Source organism: Bipolaris oryzae (assembly GCF_000523455.1).
Source record: "Bipolaris oryzae ATCC 44560 unplaced genomic scaffold scaffold_28, whole genome shotgun sequence".
NCBI lineage: Eukaryota > Fungi > Ascomycota > Dothideomycetes > Pleosporales > Pleosporaceae > Bipolaris > Bipolaris oryzae.
Window position 1 is genome coordinate 158,055 of NW_006911304.1, and position 24,715 is coordinate 182,769.

Genomic DNA, 24,715 nt, shown 5'->3' on the forward strand with positions numbered 1-24,715 from the left:
GTTTTGATTATCTTTCTTTGTTTCAATTGGCTCTGCCTCCTCATCATCAGTTGACAATGGTGCGGTTTCTGGGTTGAGTGACATTTCGCTAAGAGCATCAAAGACATTTTTTGTCTGGAATCTTGTTTGCTCTGCTTTCTTGCTGGCTTGTTTGTTCTTTTTTCGCTGCTTCTTAGACTGCATAGGTTCTGGGTTTTCGACGGGTGGTAACGGGACTGGCTTTTCCACTTTTTCCCGGCCGTCCTTGACAAAATCGAATACGTTTTCATTGGTGATCAGGTTGGGTTGACTATCCGCGCCATTGGTCAAGTTGTGAAAAAGCGGTGGGAGTATCTTCTCTCCTCTTTCCACACCTAGTCTAGCAGCCAGTTTGATCATAATGGTGGCGGTCAATAGGCTGTCGTAGCCCGCTTCGTGGAAGGCCTCAATGTCTTGGTACTTGGGATGGTCGGCATGAGTGATGATATCAGGCAAAGGCTGACTGCTGAGGCCTTGTGCAATGTCCTGTAAAGTAGGTGACGCGTTGAGATCACCTTCGGCAAATGTGGCCAGATACTTGGTGTCGATTATGTTAGGGAATAGCTCGTGTATAGCGTCCTGGAAATCGTCCAACGTGTCCTGATCATCATCGTCAGCATAATGCAGCGACACTCAGGGAACTTCTCATGACGTACAGGCAACTCGCCAACGAATGTGCGGTAAAGATATACAATGTCGGTGAACATATTGTGGCCAACAAGGACTGGCTTTTTGGTCTTCAGTCTCTCCATGGCCTTGTCGAAACGAGGGCGTGTATTATCTGTATCTGCAGTTGGAGCCATACCTGTCGTCCGAGCAACGAATAACAGGTCAGTTCTACTAAGATTGCCACCTTTGACCAGAGCCTCAAAGATCCAACGAAAGCCAGTTTGACGCAATATAGACTCGTCGACGCGATTCTTCATTCGTTGCATATTTTCTGCTTCGCGAACGGGATCAAGCTGAATGATGCGAACGCACTCTGAGCGGCCCATGGTCACTAGGTCAGGGAATTCAGCACGCACGAGTTGATGAACGAGGCGCTTTTCAAAGCGCGTTATGACTGGTATCTTGGGCCGGTCAGGGAGCCCAGTGTGGGTTGTGATATCTAAACCAGATGAAGTAGTGGTCTTCCACTTATTGATGGCCTCCCTGACACGACGCATAAAGTCAAGAGACTCCACGTCTCCTTCCTTGAGTTGGAGGTCGGGCACGGGGTTCTTCTTCTCCAGACGGTCGCATGCCATCTGCTTTGCCTTCTCTGCCTCTTGTCGCGACAAGTATTGCACGCCGTTGGCAAAGGGCAGGCCCAGGTCAAAGCCATTTTTGAGCAAAAAGGTGCAGGCACCACTTTGAAACCGGATCTCGCGCTCAAAATCGATGCGCTCATCCAGCAATGGGCTGATGTCGATGTTGTATGGTCGCAAGACGTACTTGTTTGCTATATAGTCGAACCTTGCGCACGTAATCCCTACCTGTAGGATCTGATAGCGATCGGCGCCCATCTTGGTTTCGGCATAGCGTTCCTCCATGGTAAAACGTCCGGGACCGCGCGGGGGTTTGTCCTGGATGCGGGAAGGGATACCGGAGAGTTCCAAGTCGAATGAGACAAAGTCCGCCTCGGCGATATTAATGAGCATCCACAGGAGCTGGTGTGGGAAGGTGGCTGCGTCGACGTCCATGTTTATGGGAATGACGGAGATTGCAGTCAAGCAGCATAGGCAGTTTGCGATAGTGATATAAGCTTATAGATGACGGTGAATGTCGAGGGTAGTAAAGGCGAAGAGGCAGCTTTCAAAAGAAAGTGAGTGGCAAAGCTACTATTTGGAGGCAGTTGCGAGACTAAGGTGGCCAGGAGCGATCAAACAGGCATTTCTCAGCCGGTGACTCAGAGCTTGTGGCAAGCAAGCAAACAGTTGCGAAGCGAGTTGATTGCGCATCGCGGCCATGGTGGTAGTACAATTTCTGCAGATACAGTATGTGTCGTAGAGTGCAAGCAGAAGTATATGGCTTGTCACGTGTCGGGGGGGGGTGCGGAAATGAGGAGAGGGTTGCTCGGCCAGTTGACGCGCCAAGACATGACTGCCAGCGAGAAAGCCGAGGTCGAATGTTGTGACGACGCGGAGTGTGGAAATGCACACCACCGAGCCGCGCCCCCCGTCTTTCACCGCTATGAGCCCGTAAACGCCGCCCAGAACTCCTTGCCAGCATTTGTATCGCGTCGTGTAGGGACCATGGCGACTCTCTACGACGATGTCAGCGGGTCGCGCTACCTGTCGACATCCATCTCATCGCTGTCGGCATCACGGCAACAAGCCTCCCAAATCGCCAAAGCCTACCGCCAGGCCGCCCAGCTCTTCCTGACGCGCCGCCTGCCAGAGGCACTCTCCACAATCGAGCCCATTATCACTCCGCCACCCGTAGACGACACCAATGGCCCCAATGGAGACCTTATAGGACATGCGCCCGTAGCAACCGCGTCTCGCGGCACCCGGATCAAGGTCTGGAGCTTCTACCTCACCTTCTTGAATGCCGTCATCGAACTGGGTGCCGAGGAGGGTAAGCATGCCTTTGGCAGCACCCGCTGGAAGCAGCTAGTGTCTAAATGCCGTGACGGTAGCATCTGGGACGATGTTGTGCGCGATGGCTATGCTGGAGTCGAGGGTGACGTGGATGCCGATGTTGTTGTGAACCTGTATGCCAAGAGTAGGCCGTGAATGCGATTTCTATACTAACCACTATGCAGAGCCACGCTGCTACTCACGCATGCTCCCTCCCAGCGACTCAACCAGCAGAAGCTTGAGACATACCTCTCAGCATCTGCCACGCCCACACTCGATATCGCCTCCCATATGGCCTCGCCGTCATACCAAGAGAAGCGCCCCGGTCACCACAGGCAGCACACCGGCACAGACACCCCGCGCGACCTCGAAAAGCGCATCAAACTGCTCGAACTATACACGCTACACGTCCTGCCCCGTAACGACGAGTGGGACTATGCCCGCGAGTTCATCAGCATGTCAGAGGTCCTGGATGACGAGCGCAAGGAGGCTTTCCTGCTTGCTTTGCATTCGCTCAAGGATGAAAAGGAGGATACCGAGGCAAGAGAGGAGAAGCTGCGCCAGCAACAGCAAGAACAGATGGAGCAACGCCGTAGAGAAACCGAGGCAAGGCGTCTCGAACAGTCTCGCGCAGAGGACGAGCGCCGGAAACGCGAGGAAGAAAACCGCCGCCAACCCCGAGGCTCAGACGAACGTTTCCGCAAACAACAACCCACCCCTCAACCCGTCTCCTCGCAATCTTCTCGAACCTCACGCACTCCGCCCAAGAAATCTATGAGTCCTCCGCCGGGCTTCTACAACCGCGCTTCCACCGTGCTCGCTAATATCCAAAACTTGATATCTAATACTGCACATTCCATGACTGCAAATCCAATGGCTTTTTTCCGCACCCTCCTCTTCTTGCTCGCATTTGGCCTTGCATTCGGCAGACGGGACCTCCGAGAAAGGATAATGAGGATCATACGTAATGCATGGGACAAGGTTCGGCGCACAGTCGGCATGGGTGTGAAGGTTTCCTATATTTAATATGATGCATTTATTTTTCTCAATTCATAGTCGTGGGAAGCATAGGTGAAGTGGAGAGAAGGAAAGATGGTCTCTTTTCTATGTTTTTGGTTGGGTATGCATGCATCTCCTATGTATTGATATCGTGTACAAAAATCCTGTGGGCATGTTGCCTGCGTTCAACCATGATGCTGTACTGCTTATTTCTGACGTCATGTGATATGTGTATTGAAATTGTCCCCTAGAACCCATGTCTGACTCTAGGGAAGCGGAAAAAAAGAGGCGCCTCAAGCACTCTTCTTCGCAGACTTGAGCGTCTTGCTCCTCTGCTTCATCATGTACGTATACATTGTATACGAACCTAACATCCCCAGTCAGCAACCAACGAATATCCCGGCATGTCTTTACTCTCTCGCATAACTTACCAGGAATATACAACGCCAGGCAAAAATAAAAAAACGGCGGAATTAACCCGTTAATGCGTCCCGCAGGCTCAATCGCCCGATACAACAGCCACCACTCTGCTCCAATCCCTACTGGATACAGTGGGTAAAACATCGTATACCTATCCCGTATTAGCGCCCCCTTCACTCCCTCGGTCCGTCCTTTGGAAAAAAGAAGAAGAAAAAGTGGAAAACGTACCTAAGCCAAACAAGCCACCCCGGCGCCCGTCCATGCATATTCAACGCAAGATAAAAATACCGAATCGCATCTGCCGTCGACCACGCTAGCAAAAGCGCTAGATACGCACTCGAGGATGCGGTGCTGGTGGGGAAACAGAACCATACCATCCATACTTGGATTACGCGGGTGATGACTTGTAGGGCGGTAGTGCTGACGGGGGATTTGATGAGACCTAATTTTCCTTGTTAGCCTTCGGGGCTCTGTTTTGTTTGGGTTGATATTTAGAGTGTGGTTTAGTTTGGTGAGTAGGGCAAGGGAAAGGGGGATATTACCAAAAGCAGCATGCAGCACTTCTAGCAACGAAGCTGTTTGGATCCAGCGGGCGTGGGGCTCCGTTGCACGGAAGAGTTCGATGCGAGAAGAGGTTAGGGCGTGGGATGCTGCGCGGATGAAGGTGGAGGCCCATAGGGAGGCGAAGACGAGGTTGTAGGATGTCAGGTAGATGAGGCGGGTTTGGGAGGGTGGTGCTTGTTTTGCGTGTAGGGGGCGTTGGGTTGCCATTTTTCCTGGATCTCTTTTTGTCCCTCTTACTCCTTGCTCTTTTTCCTATTGAATTAGTGAGGAGGTGTTTCTATATAGTGCGGCCGTGGATTTTGTATCGCCTGCACAGACTAGAGAAAATTGTCTGTTAAGATCTCCAAGGCGCATGTGGATGCGCTTGAGCCGAGGCTATCTCACTCTTGGTAAGACAAATAACGCGGGCCGCTTGTCGAAATGGGTTTCTTGCCCAGAGCGAAATCTCCTAGTGTTCGGCGCGATACCGGGCTTTGTTCTTCGTTTCTTCGTTTGGGATGAATATGTTACTACGTCGTGGTTTCCAGGGTCTGGCTGTTGTAAGGATCGAATACGAATGGCCAGGGCTCTGCGAATAAAGTTTGCTAGGTATGTTAACTACACAGCCAATCAGCGAGGGCGTGAACCGATTTTATTGGGTAGGAACGGAATTGCGCTTTCCTATTTTGTTTATCCGTGTAGCATTGGTATATTGCGTTGTTTGGTCATCCCGAAAGGGGTATACGGAAATGTAGCTCAAGGTAGTATGAAGAAAGAGATAAGACGACGAGATAAAATGTCCTTGGCAAGGCAACAAGCTCCTCGAATCTCGTGAAAGCATTGTTGTTGGTGTCTTTGTTCGCACCTTCCGCACATCGCCTTGCGATACTCAACATCGTCACGTGTTGTCGTGCCCACTAATCACGCCCTATCATCAACATCCAAATCCTTCGACTAACAACATAAAGCCAAGCATCGCATCCTATCGGAAATTCATCACTGACAATGTCCTCACCTATCCGCCACCTCGTTCTACCACGCTCAGCTGCAGAATCTCCACTATCGAACTCGCCAATCTCTGCCCCTGCTGAGGAATCTTTCACGTCTGCTTTCGGCACCCTGCTCCCACCGGCCCGGCATCTCACTATCAACAATGCAAAAGCCGCATACTACTCGATACCTCCATCCTCGTCTCCAGGATCGGACATAAAATCGCCAAAGCGTGTGCTTTTCATCCACGGCGTGCAGACTCCCGCTTTAGGCATGCTTCCGTTAGCTCGCAAGCTACATGCATCTTTTCCCTCGGCGCATTTTGTATTGATTGATCTATGGGGGCATGGACTGAGCGATACCCCGGTTGCTTCTCATGAGGCGGGGCTGTTCCACGGGCTGATTGACGCACTTCTGGATCATCTGGAATGGCCGTCTGCACACCTCGTAGGGTTTTCCTTTGGCGCATCATTGACAGTTGGCTATGTTGCATCACGGGCTTCGCGTGTCCAAAGCTATGTGTTGATTGCACCTGCAGGACTTGTCAAGCGTTCTTCTTTCACAGCAGCTGAACAAAAATATTTCCAACATGACTGCGACGAGGATGCTGCGCGGCAATGGGTCACGGCCTGGCTCGAGGGCGGAGAGCTCATCGTCCCATTGGATTGGAAAGAAAGAGTTGCACGGGGAGAAGTAGTCGCCGAAGCTGTACGTGAGTGGCAGACCTGCAATCACCCTGGACACACGGCATCTGTGGTCGCTATTGTCCGGGACGGCGGTGTGATGGATAACCACGAGAGTTTCGAGAAAGCGGTAGCAACGGGTGTACCGTCGACTGTGGTGTTGGGAGAGAAGGACGGTTTGTGTACAGAACAAGAGCTACGAGACTTTGGTTTCGACAATGTTTTCGTCGTCCCAAACGCTGGACACGGTGTGGTGCGGGACAAAGTACCAGAGGTCGCAGGGTTCATTATTGAGTTCTTGAGACGATGAAAGGAGAAGTTACGCAATACACCTCTCACGTCAGCAGCTCCATAAGATATCAAAGTTGGATGCCAATATTCTTGACCGCTATTGTCTGGACGAAGCATTATGTTGAGTCGATTTGTAATGCCATGCTTTTCTCTCAACTCGTCGTCCACTCAAGAAGCCGGCCGGCTACCCAAAGAATGGTGCTGGCTCCAACCAACTCAAGCTACCAAAAAAAGCATAACATCGCTGACTGCACGGGTGTTGGAGGCGCCCCAGCACCTGATGGCGTGTCAAGCACGGGTAATGACTGTGAAAAGGCGTAATGCTTGACACCAAGCCAATCGGGATGAAATCGCATGAAAAGCCAGAACCTTATCTCAATAGTATGAGAGATTTGTTTCGTAAGCTCCGAACACGGAGAAGAACGACGTTGGCAGAAAGTTGCGGGGTAGCCACGCGCAGTTGGAGTAGCTTTATGCTTAGCTTGTGTAAGGCTACCTTTTGGGTTTGAGAGGGGCGAGAACAGGGGCGCCACACACGTTATCTGCATGTCGGTACAAGGCAGAGAGGCATGCCAGCCCAGCACGTTGCACGTTGCACAGCAACGTGCCCCACAGCCATGAATTTCTTTTTGTCTCTGAGCTCGGTTTTGCGCTGGCAAGACGAGTGGCTATATTCATAATCGCCGTGGGTGGATCTGCACACTAATGCCGCTCCAGATTCAACACCCTTCTGTCACGTCACGGCATCCACCTGCCGCTTCGGGCTAGAATCGGTCGAGGTGGTATCTGGTTTATCGAGCACAAGCATTGCCTCTAAGCCACTCGGCGCGGCTATAACAATGCTTCGGGCTGCTTGGTGGGCTGCCATTATCCTGCATCTTGACCCTCTTGCAATCCACGGAGCCAAGCCGTGGTGAAAAACAACATGCACTTTACTATAGTAGCTGGCTGCATCGGTGCCGCAGCAACAGCAGCAGGTATACGACTTGGTGGATCATATGCCGACGTCGACGTTCAGGGTATTGCACGCAACGACATTGAAATCTTCTTGGGTATTCCCTATGCAAAGGATACCAGTGGCGAAAACAGATTCAAACCTCCGATTCCCTACGAATACACCCCAGGCGAAGTCATCGATGCTACAAAACCAGGTCCTGCTTGCCCACAGCCGCTGGGCGTGCTCTTTGCACCCCTTGGACTGGACAATATTACTGAAACGTCTGAGAACTGTTTGAACTTGAATGTGGCGAGACCCAAATCCGAGGATCGAGAAGGCAAAGGACCACTACCAGTGCTTGTATGGATACACGGCGGATCTTTTTGGTGGGCAAGCAACAATGAACCAACAACAGCTCCTGATGGCATGATCAAGCAGTCAGTAGAAAACGGGTCACCTATTATGCACGTAGCCATGAACTACCGGCTGGGATTCTTTGGCTTTGCAACCTCGGACTCTCTCAAAGAAGAGGGAAGCATGAATGCCGGGCTGCGTGACCAACGTGCTGCGATCGAGTGGGTTCGTGACAACATCGCTGCCTTTGGTGGGGACCCGGAGAGGATTACCATCGCCGGACAGTCCTCCGGTGGTCTGGCCATCGGTATGCATATTTTGGCTTATGGCGGGGAAAAGCCACTGCCTTTCCAGCAGGGCATAGCGCAATCGCAGTCTCTTGAGCCAGGTATTACGGGCACGTTTTCCAGGGATGCAATGACAGCCGTCATCGACTACGTTGGATGCAATACGACCAAACTCGATGCACCGGAAACAATTGAGTGCTTACGTGCCTTGGATACCGAGACGCTTTTTAATGCTTCCGAGGCAACCTATCAGAGTGACATCGCGCACAATATTGGCGATATCTGGTTGCCTCAGGTAGACGGCGATTTTCTTCCAGCTCCCCCTAGTCAGCTGATTGCCGAAGGTCGTTTTGGAAATGCGACATTTATGTCAGGCTGGATGGAAGGCGATCTCAATGTCTACACAAACACATCCATTGCAACTGATAAAGACACATACGATTTTATCCGTGGTTACCTACCAGGCATGTCCGAGGAATTGCTGGCTGACCTGCTCGACTTATACCCCGTAGAAGAATTCGGGACCAGCCCAAACTTGACACAGGAATTCTACCGCTCAGCTCGCATCTTCCGTGACATTCTAATGGTGTGTCCGTCGCTGCACCTCGGGTCGGCAATCGAGGAGAAGTATGAAGGCCCTGTGTACTTTTACAACTTCAACCAGACCATTCTTGATCCCATACTCGAGCAGGTTACGAACATCTCTGGGTTCGGCGTAGTCCATACATCAGAGTTTGCATACATTTTCGATAGTATGCATGTGTACAATAATTCGGGCTATACTGTCCACCCTACCGCGTACGATTACGAGGTTGTCAAGCGAGCGAGCCGGTCTTGGAGCACATATGTCAGCCAGGGCGTACCAGCACTGGATAGCCCTGGGTCGACAACGTTGCTGAACTGGGATGAGGCTTTTAGTCGGCCAGGTGGACCATATGTGAGGACAATTGGGGGCTCGCATCCAAGCAACAGTGCGCTGGGGACGGCGAATGCGACGATTGAATTCTCACAGCAGAGGCTGCAAGAACGATGTGGGTTTTTCAACAGCCCAGAGGTAATCCAGGCGTTACAGTATTAATCGCAGTATGACCGGGCGCGGAGTAGTGGTAGAATGTTGTACATAGATGCGTAGGAAGTGCCGAATGCAGAAGACTCGCTTTACGATGAACAGAGCCTCGAAAACAAGAGATCCGGTACTAATACCCCAACTTGCGGCTCGGTCCGTCCTCTTGCAGCTTAGAGGGACCAATAGCCCCATTACTTCTCCTTCTTCCCCACATCCTTCTCTTCACCCTTACCTCCCTCCGCCAGCTCTAGAATAAACTCCCACTCCTCCTTCCTGACCCTACAAACACTCAACCTCGAATTCGTAACAAGCTGCATATCCCTCAACGGTCCCCCCTCCCCCGCAAACCCCTTAATCTCATGCAAATCCACAACCCTATCAAACTCCTTGACAAACTCCACGCCTACACAATACCACTTGGGATTGTCCCGCTGAGACTTGGCATCATAGTACGGGTCCTTGGGGTCAAACGCCGTCTCGTCGACGAACGCTTCTTGCACGACACGCAGGATGCCGACGACACCTGAGGGCTTGGCGTTGGAGTGGTAGAAGAAGCCTAGGTCGCCTTTGCGCATCGCTTGCATGTTGTTGCGGGCTTGCGGGTTGCGCACGCCAGACCAGGGCTCGGGTGCTGTGCAGGCACGTAGGTCCGAGATGGAGAAGGCGACGTTGATGCCGTTTTCGAAGCGAGGGAGGGGCTCGGCTTTCAGGAGCCAGAAGACTTCTTGGTTGCCGTTTGCGTCGCGGTTGGATGGTGAGGTGGGCTCTGGTGGTGGTGCGGGTTTTGATTTGGATGTTGGGGGGTCTGAGGCTTTGGGCGCTTTTGGGGCTTTTGCTGGGGCTTTCTCCTTGGGTGTATTTCCTTTGGATGCCTTGGATTTTGAGGTCGCGGCTTTTTTGGGCGGTGGTAGGCTGGCATCTGCTACGTCGTCGTCTTCATCTTCGCGGGTACGCTTCCGACGCGTCGATTTGGTCGTACTACGTTTCGATTGGGCCTCTTCGGCCGATGATGATGGGTCTTCATTATACTTTGGTGCTGCAGACGCCTTTTGGCGCGTGGAGCTTCGTGTTCCAGCCATGATGAGGTTGTGATTGTGATGTAATGCTCGTGGAGTCTGCTGATGTCGTGCGACGTGAACGCGCCTCGGGATGGCCCGATTGCCCTTCACTTTCCTACATCATCAGGACTTTTCACTCCACCACACACACATCCAATATCTACGCACAATGCCCACCACCAGATCCACAGCCAAGTCCGACGAGGGCACGCCGAAAAAGGTTCGTTCTGTCAAGAACATGACTGTCGAAGAGCGGGACATTGCAATTGCAATGTTGAGAGAGGGCCGCAGTAATGCGGAAGTTGCAGCGCACTTCAATCGCGATCCTGCGACTATCCGGAAACTGCGCAAGAAATACTCCAGCACCAATTCGACAAAGGACAAACCTCGTAGCGGTCGCCCAAAGTTATTATCGCGTCAACAGGAGAAGCTTCTATATCGTGCAGCTCGCCGCTCGGGGCCAAAGGTCACACACAAGGAGCTCACCGAGGCAGCCACCGTGGTGCAGTCTGATGGGACTGCTTTGAAGCTACCTTCCAAAAACACGTTGTATAGGGCACTCCGCAGTCGAAATCTGGTACCCTCGCGATCCAAAAAGTGAAGCCTGGTCCGTGTTTCTCGTATATAAGCAGGGCCCTGCATTGTTGTACATGGATGCCGGTATGCCGACATACCGGTAGGCTGGTGCACTGGTATGCTGATGGGGCCAAACATATCCTGTCGAGCGCACGCTCTGCTTTCTCCTTTCGTTTGCTAGAGAGACGAGTGGGTCCGCGATTAGCATGGTGTTGCATCCATTATACAGTACTATGTACCCACAGGCCTCGGTAAAACGCCACATAGATTGCCACCTACGAACAGATGACCCAGATAACGGGGGAAAAGAGACGGAGTACAATTAATAATGATGCAAATCACGAGGGTCGCACAATGCAAAGCCTCGGGATTTGTTATTGTTTTCGTACGAAGGGCCGCACTGATGCGTGCCCTAAAGAGAGGAAACTAGTGGTCTAGTCTCTGTCCATACAGGTTGCTGCCCCGCGCGGTCTTCTATCCTCAACCGTACGCTCCTACGAGCAGAACCACCTTGGCGTTGAAGCTATAAAAATGCCTCCATATCTTGTTTTCATACCTCCAAGCCAGCCATCGACCTACACCAACACGAAATTTCGTGCGCAAGACAAGACGCATTATGGACGGCTTCGATAAGAAAACACTCAAGACCTCTCGAGGCCTCACATATACCTACTATACCTCTGCTGGCAACACTTCGCTCCCAACTCTTCTCTTCCAACATGGCTTCCCCGACCACGCCGCTATGTGGCAACAGGTCGCCAGTGGGGTGAAGTCACTCAACCACCCCATTATCATCCCAGATATGCTTGGCTACGACGGAACCGACAAACCCACAGACCCTGCAGCATACGAATTCAAGCTCATGACCAAAGACATTACCGAGATTCTCGATGCCGAAGGCGCGCAAAAATGCGTTTCCATTGGCCATGACTGGGGCTCGACGTTTGCCTCGCGCATGTGCCAGTATCATCCTGAGCGCGTAGTCGGTCTAGTGAACATGAACGTCCCCTACTCGCCATCCAATCCCACCCCATTTGATCTCGATGCCACCAACGCCTTCATGGAGAAGATATTTGGATACCCACTCTTGAGCTACTGGTACGTTTTCGCTGCCCCCGACGGCGCTGCTCTCCTCGAACGCAATATCGACCTTACTTTCGACATAATGCACGTCGAGGCCGACCTCATGAAGGCCATCATTTGCACAAGAGGCGTCATGCGGGATGTCCTGGAGGGCAAAACAAAATACGACCTTACTATTCGCCCCTACGCGCAGGACCCCGCATTCAAAAAGGCATTTGTCGACCGTATGCGCCGCGATGGCTTCGCGGCTCCCACGTGCTGGTACAAGGCCATGACGACCAACATCCAGTCCAAGAGCGATGCACAGCTTCCCAAGGAATCGCAAAAGGTCAATGTCCCCGCGCTGTACTTTGGTGGCTCGGAGGATGCTGTGTGTAGGCAGGAAATGATGCAAGCTCCTATCGAGGCTGGATGGCTGCCGCACCTGGAGCATGCAGGCCTGATCGAGGCGGGGCACTGGACGCCGTACGAGACGCCGCAGGAGGTGATTGGCAAGCTGGAGTCGTGGCTGAAGAAGAATTTTGCCTAGGCAAGGGAGATGAAGGCGTAAATGTCGAGTTGAGTACATCAGACTGATGTAAGTTTTGAACATATGAATAAACGATAAACAAAAAGAAATCAAGAAATCAAGAAATCAATCAATCATGAAATTTCGGATTCGACAATGTCAAATCAAGCTCCACTAACCTATCTTCTCCTCTTCTCTCCCCTCCCCTTAACCTCTCCAAAAAGTAAAATGGCAACTCCACCACGTTCTTAAACGGGCACAACATGATTAGCAGGAAACAACTTTCCGACCCCACAATAAACGCCCCAGTACCAATCCCCATTAATATCCGCCGCTTCTCTAATCTCCGCCCCACGGGGAAACGCCAACTCATCATCGACCCCCTCATCCGGCCAATACGCCCAGCGCGCCAGCAACCGTAGTCCCAACCCTCCATCCGGCGGCACACGCATAACCCGGGCCATATCCTCCTCCTTCATCGCGTAACCGCCTACGAGATCTTTCACCACAATGCGTCGTTGCGCCCCGTCGCGATCTTCAAACCCGACAACGTACATGCGGTGGGAGCGCAGACACTTGCGCCAACCGGAGACGCCGTCTTCTTTGGGGATGCGGCCGCTGACGCCAAGTTTGTGGTAGCAGCTCGTGCAGATGTCGTAGTCGCCAGCGTTGCATTTGAGGCAGTGGAAGCGTGTGGTTGAGGGCGCGATGGGGTAGCGGCAGACGTTGCAGAGCGTGGTGAAGGTTAGGGGGCGGAAGATGGAGTTTGCGATTGTGAAGTAGCCGGGGCCGCGAGCTAAGGAGGCGGATTTGGGGGTTAGGGGGGCGGCGAGGGGGGTTGGTATTTCCGGGTTATCTGAGGAGGGCGGTGCTAGATGTGAAGATTCGAGATGGGGGGTTGAAGGAGTAGAGGGAGTGGCGTCCGTGGTTGAGGATTGCGGGTCTCGAGCTTTCTTTGCGACGGGAACGAGGGGGTGTGTACAGTGTCGGCCTTGGTTCACGCAGTCGTTGCAGTAGCCCCAGTCGCCTTCGTTGCAGTAGTCGCATTTCCAGTAGCAGGCGTTGGCGTAGGCTTTGCAGTTTTCGCAGAAGACGCCGAGTTCCACTCGCTGCTTCGGGTCGTCTTCGCTCATGAGGACATGCGGCGGGGTGCTGGATTCTGTGAGTGGTGTCATGGGCCGCCGATATCGACGTCCGATTAGGATGTGAGGGTGCTCGTGGTTGGGTGGATAGCCTCCTTCGGGTGCTTCTCGCTCATAACGAGGCCATGCTGTCCAGCCAAACCCAAACCAATGCTTACAGCCTTTGCCGAGGCGGTAGCAGCGGACACAGATGTTATACTCGCCCCCATCGCAGCGACTACAGTTGTAGTGTAGTTCGTATTGAATGTCACTCTTGTTACAGCGCTGACACGTAATGTTGGGCTCGTTATAGAACATGGGCGCAATTGAAGAAGCGGCCGAAGTTTGCCTAGACCGAGGCAGTGGAACAGTCAAATCTGTGGTGGAGCGAGAGATTGGGGGTGAAGCCGTTGGTGGAGTATTACTGTTTGAAGCACGTGGCAGTGTAACACGAGCGGGATCGGTTGTACGACGTGATGTTGGGGGATGGAGAGGCGTGGCCGCAGGCGTTGATGAAGAAGCGGGTACGGCGGTAGTTCCTACAGTAGCTAGAGAGCTAGTCGGACTACCACGACCTGGTATGTTGAAATCCGGCACCTGAGGCGAACTAGGATTCGAGCTCGCGCTGGATTGCACACTGTCGCGGAATTGTTGGCGGGCATCAAGTCGGCTTCGTTGTTGATTGTCCGACTGGCGCCGACGTGCTGGAGCTGCCGTCTCTGATGCCGATACCCGTTCACTGCTGCTGTTATTTTGCGAGTTCCCAATGGCCGAGTTTGCACTCGGCCGTTCGATTCTTGTGGCAGAGCGGGAACTGCCTTGGCTTGATGATCTCTGTCGTGGTGTCCGCCCACCGCGGTTGGCAGCATCAATTAAGCCTGGTCGTGATATCGGAGGTCGTAAAGTAGATTGTGGAATTGACGATCCGCTTTCCGACCGGCCATGGTGTCTCCTTCGCTGTACATCTTCCTCCCGTAGATGAGGACTGCGCAAGGGCTGAGGAACAAGTGGGGATGATGTGCTGGTGAGACCATCTCTTGCTAGGCGTTCTCTCCTTTGTCTTCGTTCACGTTGTCGCTCAGCCTGCCTGTCTGCCTGTCGTCGTCGCACTGCTTCAGCAATCCTCTCTGTGATTTCCTCCTCCTGTGCGGTACCAATCTGGTTCAAATCAAATCCCTCTGATACAAGCTCCTCTAGCACCTGACGTACAAGGTCCTCGTCCACCTCATCGGCATCAAGATCGGATGAGCTCAGCAACGAGCGCAAACTCGACTGGTGCTCGACAGCCCTAGGCGGTCTTGCAGATGCAGCTGAAGGGTTCCGGCTGGTTGGATGTCTTGTGTCTCGACTTGCACGCGAGTCGGTGCTAGTAGCGCGGCTTCTTTCTCTCCTCCTCCGCTCCCGAGATGGTCGCAGGTTGTTGTTATTGCCGCCTGATATGCCCGCATCTCTCAAGCTCAGCTGCTGGGCCTCGTCCAACATGCGCTGATCTACGTCATCACGCTCGTCTCGTCGCCTGAGCTTGGGAAGCACATTGTCCCCAGGCTTGTATTTATTCCGATCCGCCTGTTTCTCTTCATCGGTCTTGCCTCTTTCCGGATTGGCTTTTATGAAGATGTCGAGGAGGGTGGTGACGGTCGCATTGGGCTGTGTGGTGCGCACCGAGGCGCGGCATGACGGGCAGGTGTATGGGTGTATCGATGTGGCGGTAGAGGCCTGGAAGGCGAACCATTCCTTCAAGCATGCGCCGCAAAAGGTGTGAAGGCAATCAAGAAGCGTCAACGGCTGGTAGAGAAGGTCGGTACAGATCTGGGCAGGGAACCGTTAGCAGGCGTAGCCCTATGGCTCGGCAGGCCCAGACGAACAGCGGAAAGAAGAAACGAGAGGTCCGAATATTAAAACTCTCTCTCTACACGTCCATACGCCCAGAAACACCCTCTTACGACACTGCAACAACCGCCAGGCCTGGCTTTACACAATGTCGGCCATGCCGCATTCTCGCTGGGCCGCTCCCCACCTTCGCGCCGCCATGAAACCTGAACCTGAACCTCGACTTACCGAGCACGTTAATTCCTTCTCCAGGTCGCTATGTACTCCGCCAGCGCGCTCGCCCTCAGCCATTTTTCGGTGCAAACGTAAAGTCGTGAATGAGCGTCATGAGCATGAGCAGCAGCGAGGTTGCGGTCTGGCTAGCTAGCTGAGCTGTGTGCGGTCAGCGACTCGATGCCACCATGCACTTGGCGAGGCACTGACTTGGGTGAGCGGACGTGTCATAGGCTGCCAGCGCATGTACGATTCCGCAGCGACGCCGCCCGCCCAAGGAAATCAGATCCCCGTCCGCATTCTGCATCCTCTATGTGTGGGCCGCATGCAGCGAGCGTCGGCACCTTGCGAAGCGGCATGTCACGCGAGTTGGTGTCGTACTAGCACGTACTGGCTGCGCGATGCCGGCATGCTCCAAGCACCCATGTCGGTAGTAGAAGGGCTTGTGAGACCACCCTGGCCACTCCGCTGACCAGCACATGACAAAAAAGCCGGCAAGTATTTGTATTGATGTACCACAGCCATTGCAGGCCCCTCATACTCATCCCGTCTTGAACTCGACGCTTGGCAGCCCCATCAAGCTTTCTAGTCCTGTCGCACATCCTGTTTTGTGCATCGTTTCGGCTGTACCACAATCGGCAGGGCACCAGCTCCTGATCAAAGCACTCCAAACATAGACCACTGCACGGGTCGCACCGGGTACATGTCATCCGGGAATATCAGGTACCCAGATTTCTGGGCCTGAGGTTTCGAAACCTCAGGCAAACGACCGCAATGCCGCCGAACCATTGGTATTGTCGAGGCTACGATATCCCTGTTATGGAATTGAACGTCACCTCATGGCTGGATACCGAAAGATTTCTCTCTTTTCTGTGCCATTAAGAATAGGTGTTGCTTAACTTGTGGGATGAACATCCCGTGCTGAGTCCTCTTGTTCATCTCGTACTTCTCCAGAATTTGAAGGGCCCATTCAATCTCGATCAATTGAGCGGCTACATATCACTTCTCAATACATCAGGCAAAAGTAAATTCAGTTATACCATCATCTATTGTTTTTCTGAAAACAAAAACAAATCTCGTTACCGAGGAGAGAATCCGACCTTGACCTGCATTCCACGCTCCACAACATCCTTGCATTTATCATCCTACTGGCTAATAATCCTCCGCGGACACTTGCCCGTACAATGCCTGCACGACGCCACCCACACTTGACCCTTTGAACCACTTGCCTCTTGGCATGGAAGCTGGGGTAAGCGGCCAGCCAAAATAATGCTTTACAGATTAGACTTCAATGAATAGCAAGAAAACGGCCCATAATAGTTCAATGTATGGTGTACACACGAGACATGTCTTTGGAACTTGCTAGTCTATCCAATCTCATACGCAAACTTTGTGTAAGAAGTGGAGAAGAGAATCAGGTCCAAGAAATGATTTGCACAAACTGACAAATTATACGGTGGCTATGGACCTCTTGGGCACCATGTCCTTGAGGCAACTTTGCTTCCACGTATCTACAGGTGTTGGGGGGTATGTACGTTTCTTTTTGCAACAAGCTATGGTGGAGCTTACATTGCTGTGTAAAGTAATGTCAAAAAAAAAGCTGAAAAAAACATCACACAATCACATCACTGGTAGCAAAAGGAAAGATAAAGTTAGGCAGGCTAATACCCTTTATATTCGCCATTGTCCAGCATCTCACAACTGACAATAACTACAAAGCTATAAACATATATATATACTCCACTCGCCACCACTTATTACAATTCCCCCTTAAAAAAACAAAAACAAAGCTTATTTACATACTAAAAGAGAGTGAAAACGTATCGTGACCTGCAAAATACGGTTGGACCCTCTCTCTCTCTTTTTGGTTTGTTTCCACCTTGGATGTTTTCCATGCCTCATCTCCTCTACCTCGAGATGTTTTTGCTAGGGATGCATGGCCTTAGTTACCGGCCTGGCGCTGAGCACCAGCTTGTCCTTGAGCGCCAGCCTGTCCTTGAGCGCCAGCCTGTCCTTGAGCGCCAGCCTGGCCTTGAGCACCACCAGCCGGTCGTTGAGCACCAGCTTGGCCCTGGGCAGCTTGGCCCTGGGCACCGGCTTGTCCTTGAGCGGCTTGTCCTTGAGCGCCAGCTTGGCCCTGAGCGGCCTGTCCCTGCTGAGCGGCCTGTCCCTGCTGAGCAGTCTGCTGTCCCTGCTGGGCGGTTTGCTGTCCCTGTTGGGCAGTCTGTCCTTGCTGAGCAGTTTGTCCCTGCTGAGCGGTCTGTCCTTGCTGAGGAGTCTGTCCCTGAGCCTGACCCTGAGGAGTGGTCTGGCCTTGAGGAGTGGCAGTACCAGCAGTGCCGGCAGTACCAGCAGTTCCGGCAGTGCCAGCAGTTCCGGCAGTGCCAGCAGTTCCGGCAGTGCCAGCAGTTCCGGCAGTGCCAGCAGTTCCGGCAGTGCCAGCAGTTCCGGCAGTACCAGCGGTACCGGCAGTGCCAGCGGTACCGGCAGTGCCAGCGGGGGCAGCGGCACCAGGAGTGGCACCGTTCTGGACCAGACCGTTGCCAGTTCCCTGGGCAAGAGCCTGGGCAGCAGCGAAAGCAGCCGCAGGGCTACCTGCAGGCGCGCCGGGCTGCGTAGGACCAGTTCCCTGGACACCGTTGATGACACCAGTCTGGTTGCATGCGGTAGGGCGGACAGCCTGGCTGGAAGAGCCGGTGGAGGCCATGTAGGCATCGATGTTGGGGAGAACGTTGACACAGCGGTTCTGGTTGATCAGGTCGATGTTGCCAGCGGCAGCCATACCCTGGATGGACATTTGCTGGAGCTTGTCAACAACATCCTGGAAAGCACCGCCAGTGGCAAGGGTGCTGTTGGCAGCAATGACGTTGGGGTCAGCGCTGTTGGCAGCGTCGATGACGGCCTTCTGGTTGAGCTCGTCGACCTCGGCGTTGTAGGCAACGGTAGCGGCCTGCTTGAACTGGACGTTGTTCTGGATGCTGGCACCGTTGTTCAGGAAGTTGGAGACCATGGAGGTGTCGGCCATCCAGTTGGAGACGGCAGTGGCGAGATCGCTGGCGGTAGGGGTCTGACCGTTGGCGATGCCAGCACCCTGACCAGTGGGGTTGTTGGGGGTGGTTGCTGGTCGGGCGTTGGGGTTCTGCTGCTGAACCTGAGCGTAAGGAGCAGCGTAAACAGCAGAGGTGAGGAGAGAGGCGACGAGAATGTACTGCATGATGGCGGTTGTTAAAATTTATCGAAATTGATGGAATATGATTATGTAGAAGTTGTAATAAGAAAGTGAGAGATGCTGGAAGACGAAAATAAAAGATATTAGCCTGTTGGTGATTGAGGAACCTGTCCGATAATGATTGTTTGGGTGGAGGGAGAAGCGGCATTTATACTTGCTTAGCTCGACCTTCTGTAAAGGGTCTCACCAGACGTAAAGGCGGCATCCTCGCAGTGGTGTGGAGATGGAACAAGGTGGATGCCAAGCTTCCGCAGACGTTCCAGAGAGTTGGCGGAGTGCTTGATGCTACAGTTTCGAAGCATGCTGGTGTTTGGTGCGCTAAGCTTCCCCAGGGTCTAGACGCAAACCAAACGAGCACCGGTTGTCCTGAATCATGGCCTATTCCGGTCTGTTTGCCAAGGTTACTGTGCTGTGTCTCAACACGGAATTAGTCACTAACGTTTGGCATGCCGACGTTGCAGTTTTGGCGCCGTCTGGGAAAAGGTTTCGTAGGCCTTGGCGCACTAGCCTTCACCCGATGGCGGGAGATCACCGGATTTTGTGTCGAAACCTGGTCCCAACTGACCCCACATTATGCCTGGATCGACACAAGTGTGCCACAGGTTTCCAAATGCTTACTGTGTTTCTTTGCTTGGTTACTTGCATTTACTCTTTGCAGAGGTGATGATTTGTAAGTTGTATAATAACGCATCACCCACACACCTTAACGCATAAACAACACCGGTAGGATCATCTCTCTCAAATATCGCCTTAGTAGTCCCGTACTAGTCTAGCACGAGGCGGTGACAAAATTAGTTGGCTTGAGGTTGCTTCGCGTCAGAATCCCCAAGTACACTCTGATACGCGCTAGAGCGGAACGGCACGTGCTACAACATAACTACTTCATGCAGTGGTGATAAAACGTCAAGATTAACCGTGAGTTGTTAAGCAGTGCCTCCCTGGAGTCTCTACAGTACCTATACAAATTGTTTCGGGTGTAACATAGCACAATGAGATGGGCAATGGGAAGCAATGAGAGGTTTGGGTCCAGGTGACGAGCCAATCTCGCAGATTGCGTCTTAACAATCATGAGAACACTTTTCATCAGCACGATCCATGCTCGGCGGCGGCAAAGCTATGCACAAGGGCTTTTCTGCTATCCGACATCTATGGCGTCTTGTTCTGTGCGGGATCCATGCTGGTCTCAACCTTGCGAATGAACTTGGCAGGATTGCCGGCGACTACTGTAAAGTCGGGAACATTCTTTGTAACAACGCTGCCAGCACCGACAACGCTGCCTTTTCCAATCGTGACTCCTGGCAATATGCAAACATTCCCCCCTATCCAACAGTCCTCTCCAACATGGATTTCCTTGCCGAGCTCTGGACCCTGGGTGCCGTTGCGAAGGGCCGGGTCAAGAGGATGAGTGCCGGAATAGAAGCTGCAATTTGGGCCCACAAGCGTACGCGAGCCGATGGTGATCAGACAAGTATCCAAAAAAACGGAGTTGAAGTTGATAAAGACGTTTTCGCCAAGACGAACGTTGTAGCCATAATCCATTGCCATTGGCGGCTCGATCCATGGGTCATTTTCGAAAAGCTTGTCGTCTTCCTCTGCTGTTTGTGCTTGTGGTGGTAGAGGTGTCTTGTCCTGGATGACACTGAAGGCAAATGTGAAAAGAGAATCTTGTGGGACAATAGACACATACATACTCTCTGAACAGCTCGGTAAGTTTCCTTCGTGGCACGTCGCCAGCATTGTTGTACCTATTCCAGGCATGTTTGCACCTTGCTCGCTCGGCTACAAGTTCGGGCGTGAATGCATGGTAGAGCTCGCCCCTGGCCATTCGCTTCTTGTTCTCCGAAAGCTCCATTTCAACGTTGCACAAAATCAGGACTGTAAGTCTCAGAACACACCTCGTCAGGCTCGACGATGCTGGGGTCAGAGGCTGCGGGGATGCCCTGGACAGGCTAGGCCGATATGGGAATAGCGTGCGGATCTCGTGGGCTGCCGACTGGCGAGGCGCAACGTCAAGAACAATGGCAACCCTCTCTTTTTCCTCTGAGCCTTGCTATTGTCTTGCGTTGCGGCAACCCGCTCAGCGTTCCGGTAGCTGTGCAGTTTTCTCTTCAGCGTTGTATAAAGCCATGTTCTGAACACTGCCCTTCGCCTCTTCCTGACCGCATATCCAAGTCCCCGCATACAGCTCTTCCCTTCCCTACCTGCCGCAATCATGGCTTCAAATGGCTCATCCTCGGGTATCAACATCTCGTTACCTGGAAACCCGGGGAACGGAAATGGACCATGGGCCCCTGGAACAGGAGACAGGCAGCCCCCGAACGGAGCTCCCGCCACTCAGCCAAGGAACCCAAACATTATCTCTCAAGATTTCTATCCCCACGGCAAGCGCTCGCTGTCAGGCATTGCTGTGCGTGCGTTTTGCTTAGGTTCCGCCCTTGTTTCTGGCCTTGCTGGAGCTGCGATTCTCGCATATCACGGCAACCATCTATGGCGACCTTGCCTGTTCCTTAGCACGCTTGCTCTCTTCCACTTCCTCGAGTTCTATACAACAGCCGCATACAACACTCCAGTTGCCAAAGTTGCATCCTTTCTTCTCAGCAACGGTGATCAGTACCGCATAGCTCATACCATGGCCTTTACCGAGACAATCATCACATCCTATTTTTTCCCCGGCTACCAATCCTACATCCACCGACCATGGGTCATCGCAATCGGAGTCATTCTGATTGCAATTGGGCAGACTGTCCGCAGCATTGCAATGATACAAGCTGGCACCAATTTCAACCACATGGTACAATCGAGCAAGAACGATGGCCACGAACTCGTGACACATGGACTATATCACTACTTTCGACACCCCTCTTACTTTGGCTTCTTTTGGTGGGGCATCGGGACGCAGATCATGCTGGGAAATACCTTTTGCTTTCTGGCATACACTGCTGTTCTTTGGTCATTTTTCAAGAGACGCATTTTCCGTAAGTTTTACACTGTCCTGCACAGAAACCTTATCCGTGTTCTAATTCATATTAGATGAAGAGAAGCATTTACTGGAATTCTTTGGCAGTGATTATAGGGAATACAAGGCGCGAACGCGTGTCTGGATACCTTTCATATGAATCTTCAGAACAGACCTAACAAAACGTCTTAGGAGTGTTTGTGCTGCACCATGTCAATATCCGCTGCTTAGCTGTTTAGCCTTATAAATTAACAGACTAGTGTATATGGATGCTCTTAAGAGCGAGTTCCAAGTCAATTGAATATGCAGTCTTTTTTTGTCGATTTTTGTAGATAGTATCATTGTGTTGTGCAGTCGAAAAAATCGTCTTGACTATTGATACGCACTGAAGGAACAAGCCAGGATCTTGGGTAGCAGGTTCAAACTCCAGCGAGCAAATATGTGCCTCACTGTATCACAAATAATTGTCCAATTTCCGTTTGACGTGGTCTCTATTTTCCCACGACTTGCAGGCAACGTTTGTTCCTCGCAGAACCGGGGTTGTCCAGGTCATGCCAGCATTTCCATTTCGTTATGAGCCAACTCTGACTGTCGACATTGACGGCAAGTGGCAACTGCGACGTGGCTGCCCTGAGCCCTGCTTGGTTTAGTCAGACATGGCCATGCTGCAGTCACCTCGACTGCTAAAAGCCCGTGCCAATACAAATCCATCGGTCTCATGCCAAAAGACAGTGAGTCTCATCTGACATGCATCCATAACGATAGGAACTACCACGCTTGCCTAGAGGCGTGCATCTACGGAATTGAAAACTTTTCTGTTGATCGACGCAGTGATTGTTAGTCCACATGTCCTCTCACCTACTATATAATCTTGCTCACTGCTCGTTTTCACCTAGCCACATCACCCCCACACAGCACCACCAAAACAAGATTCCACACGCGTACGACGAGTGCCACTCACAGTGATCTGTCGTCTTCTGTGGAGCACTGCTCAACTTCATCACCTCCATCTCCTCTGCCATCACCCTTACCCGCGGGTTGTCGTCAACAAACAAACCCACCCCAGGCATCTCGTTTACCTGCAGCTATGCACCGCTCGCGATGGGCAGACCCGCCACCAACTGCTTCGAAAGGTGCCATGTCGCAAAGTGCTGCCCCCTTGACGAAACCAAGCAGCCCCGCTGTCCAGCCCGTCGCCAAACCGGGTGCGTTGAAACTCAAGAAGAGTGCCGTCAAGATTTTGGGAGCTGCTAGCCATCCAACTTCTCCTTCTACTCCATCTGCAGTGTCCATTCCACTACCGATGACACCCACCGCTTCTCTGTCAGATAAACTGGAGCCTTTGGTAGCTGAGTCGTGAGTACTCCGCCATTGTTGTGACTCAGAATCTCGCCGCTAATCCTAGTAATCGTAGGTCGATCAGTGTATCGACAATCTCCAACGCAAAGGCAGGCCCATCTCAGAAGGAGGATCCAAATTCTGAGGACACATCTGCACAGATTGATGCTCTTTTTGCCCGCCTGAACAGTAAGGACTGCAAGCTCTCTGCTCTCGCTACAGGCAGCAGCATGGCATTCGGAAACCATAAGAATGTGGCACCGATTGAAGGCCTTCCAAGCTCTACAACAGCTACTCCGGTCACAGAATCAACTTCCAAACAGACTACCACAGATGGCCTACCAAAGCCCGTTCAGGAAACGGAACAATCTACAGGCATCACTCAAGCGGAGCTTGAGAACGAGTACATGAGCAGGGCTAGCGCGTATATGGATGCTCTTCCGGATACCAAGGAGGGCACGCCACAGCTCATCAAGGTCGTCTCCAACAAAATGCGTGTGGTGTATAAACCACTCACAAGCATGGATACGAAAGAAAAGGATGTTCTCAAGGCAAGGTTTGCGTTTGCCATAGCCAACTACCTCAACAAAACCTTACGAAAAGGCCCAACGGAGTGCACGGCTTCTTTTATCAAACAGAAACTGGAGGACGCCGATGGCGACTTTCTCAAATTTTGCGCCATGCTTGTAGAAGAGAAGCGTATGTCGTTAGAGACACTGGATGATGTTACCGGACTGGTCAAGGCTCTGCTTGATATCCTTCCCAAGGTGGAATTGACCATTGTCCCAGACATGCGAGGAAGTAAGCTGGTGCTTGAGGATCCGGTCGACAGTATGAAAACATGGCCAACGGCAGAGAAGCGTAATGCCAGTGAATCGATCGCGCAATAGTTGATATGACCAGCGCTAACAATTCATAGCTGCATCTCCTCGTACATGTATCCTTAAGGGCGTCTCAGCCGTCACCAATATCAATCAGCTTCAGGCTTTAGTGTGGGGCGGAAGACTTGAGTCCATCTCTATGCCAGAGCCTGGCTCCTCGAACGCTCTTGTCAAGTTCCTCACACCTGATGGCTGTAAGAAGTATCATGCGGATACTATCAATGGCATAGAGGTTGTCGGAGACAAGAAATCGGCCGTGGTTTTTGTTGAGCTGGCTGAAGGTCCAAACTCCACCAACGATATCATCCAGGGTTGCATCGATAACGGCATGACTCGTTGTGTCCGGGCTATTGGAAAAGTAGACTACACCGACGCGCAGCTCATGGAACTTGCCAAAGGGAAGAGCCAGGTCAACAAGCGCGTGGTTGACCGCATCAAGCATGGGAAGAATGCCCGCGGCGTGAGTTGTTGCCTACCTTTATGCAGTTGCAAAATGCTAACTGTATTACTCTAGCATGAGTACATTGAATTCCGCTTTGCCAACATCTACCACGCACTCAGTTTCAAGCGTGAGCTTATGAACAACGAGGACTGGGGGCATTGCAACATCTCACACGCACCTGATCCATGCGAGCTTGCAACCGGTGTTCGCTACAAGGACAACGAATAAGGAACAGCCATCTTTGCTTCTTTACATGTACAGTGACGGATCGTGTTGGCTCCAAAGGGCAGTCGATACTTTGATCTGTATCACTGTTTCCGGGCTTGATATA

General features: G+C 52.3%; 11 protein-coding genes across 11 annotated transcripts; 6 read left to right on the forward strand and 5 right to left on the reverse strand.

Moving 5' to 3' along the window:
• Positions 1–2,252: 2,252 nt before the first annotated feature.
• COCMIDRAFT_88676 (uncharacterized protein) lies at positions 2,253–3,605 on the forward strand (the record flags this gene model as incomplete). The annotated part of the gene is made up of 2 exons (XM_007687344.1): positions 2,253–2,713; positions 2,765–3,605. 2 exons carry the CDS (start codon positions 2,253–2,255, stop codon positions 3,603–3,605), a joined length of 1,302 nt encoding a protein of 433 aa, XP_007685534.1.
• A 266-nt stretch (positions 3,606–3,871) lies between these two features.
• Positions 3,872–4,769, reverse strand: COCMIDRAFT_34556 (uncharacterized protein; the record flags this gene model as incomplete). Its single annotated transcript, XM_007687313.1, has 4 exons — positions 3,872–3,945; positions 4,010–4,149; positions 4,227–4,440; positions 4,541–4,769. The coding sequence occupies 4 exons, from the start codon at positions 4,767–4,769 to the stop codon at positions 3,872–3,874; spliced, it is 657 nt and encodes a 218-aa protein (XP_007685503.1).
• Positions 4,770–5,546: 777 nt separating this feature from the next.
• Positions 5,547–6,524, forward strand: COCMIDRAFT_88587 (uncharacterized protein; the record flags this gene model as incomplete). Its single annotated transcript, XM_007687345.1, has 1 exon — positions 5,547–6,524. The coding sequence occupies one exon, from the start codon at positions 5,547–5,549 to the stop codon at positions 6,522–6,524; it is 978 nt and encodes a 325-aa protein (XP_007685535.1).
• A 906-nt stretch (positions 6,525–7,430) lies between these two features.
• Positions 7,431–9,161, forward strand: COCMIDRAFT_3126 (uncharacterized protein; the record flags this gene model as incomplete). Its single annotated transcript, XM_007687291.1, has 1 exon — positions 7,431–9,161. One exon carries the CDS (start codon positions 7,431–7,433, stop codon positions 9,159–9,161), a length of 1,731 nt encoding a protein of 576 aa, XP_007685481.1.
• A 179-nt stretch (positions 9,162–9,340) lies between these two features.
• COCMIDRAFT_88574 (uncharacterized protein) lies at positions 9,341–10,228 on the reverse strand (the record flags this gene model as incomplete). Its single annotated transcript, XM_007687346.1, has 1 exon — positions 9,341–10,228. One exon carries the CDS (start codon positions 10,226–10,228, stop codon positions 9,341–9,343), a length of 888 nt encoding a protein of 295 aa, XP_007685536.1.
• A 148-nt stretch (positions 10,229–10,376) lies between these two features.
• COCMIDRAFT_3128 (uncharacterized protein) lies at positions 10,377–10,808 on the forward strand (the record flags this gene model as incomplete). Its single annotated transcript, XM_007687292.1, has 1 exon — positions 10,377–10,808. The coding sequence occupies one exon, from the start codon at positions 10,377–10,379 to the stop codon at positions 10,806–10,808; it is 432 nt and encodes a 143-aa protein (XP_007685482.1).
• A 591-nt stretch (positions 10,809–11,399) lies between these two features.
• Positions 11,400–12,395, forward strand: COCMIDRAFT_3129 (uncharacterized protein; the record flags this gene model as incomplete). The annotated part of the gene is made up of 1 exon (XM_007687293.1): positions 11,400–12,395. One exon carries the CDS (start codon positions 11,400–11,402, stop codon positions 12,393–12,395), a length of 996 nt encoding a protein of 331 aa, XP_007685483.1.
• A 227-nt stretch (positions 12,396–12,622) lies between these two features.
• On the reverse strand, positions 12,623–15,616 carry COCMIDRAFT_88695 (uncharacterized protein; the record flags this gene model as incomplete). The annotated part of the gene is made up of 2 exons (XM_007687347.1): positions 12,623–15,304; positions 15,554–15,616. 2 exons carry the CDS (start codon positions 15,614–15,616, stop codon positions 12,623–12,625), a joined length of 2,745 nt encoding a protein of 914 aa, XP_007685537.1.
• Positions 15,617–17,480: 1,864 nt separating this feature from the next.
• Positions 17,481–18,752, reverse strand: COCMIDRAFT_88570 (uncharacterized protein; the record flags this gene model as incomplete). The annotated part of the gene is made up of 2 exons (XM_007687348.1): positions 17,481–17,650; positions 18,050–18,752. The coding sequence occupies 2 exons, from the start codon at positions 18,750–18,752 to the stop codon at positions 17,481–17,483; spliced, it is 873 nt and encodes a 290-aa protein (XP_007685538.1).
• A 1,161-nt stretch (positions 18,753–19,913) lies between these two features.
• COCMIDRAFT_88566 (uncharacterized protein) lies at positions 19,914–20,619 on the reverse strand (the record flags this gene model as incomplete). The annotated part of the gene is made up of 2 exons (XM_007687349.1): positions 19,914–20,406; positions 20,459–20,619. 2 exons carry the CDS (start codon positions 20,617–20,619, stop codon positions 19,914–19,916), a joined length of 654 nt encoding a protein of 217 aa, XP_007685539.1.
• Positions 20,620–20,979: 360 nt separating this feature from the next.
• COCMIDRAFT_34565 (uncharacterized protein) lies at positions 20,980–24,612 on the forward strand (the record flags this gene model as incomplete). Its single annotated transcript, XM_007687314.1, has 6 exons — positions 20,980–21,742; positions 21,798–21,862; positions 22,790–23,079; positions 23,138–23,931; positions 23,981–24,402; positions 24,457–24,612. The coding sequence occupies 6 exons, from the start codon at positions 20,980–20,982 to the stop codon at positions 24,610–24,612; spliced, it is 2,490 nt and encodes an 829-aa protein (XP_007685504.1).
• Positions 24,613–24,715: the final 103 nt, after the last annotated feature.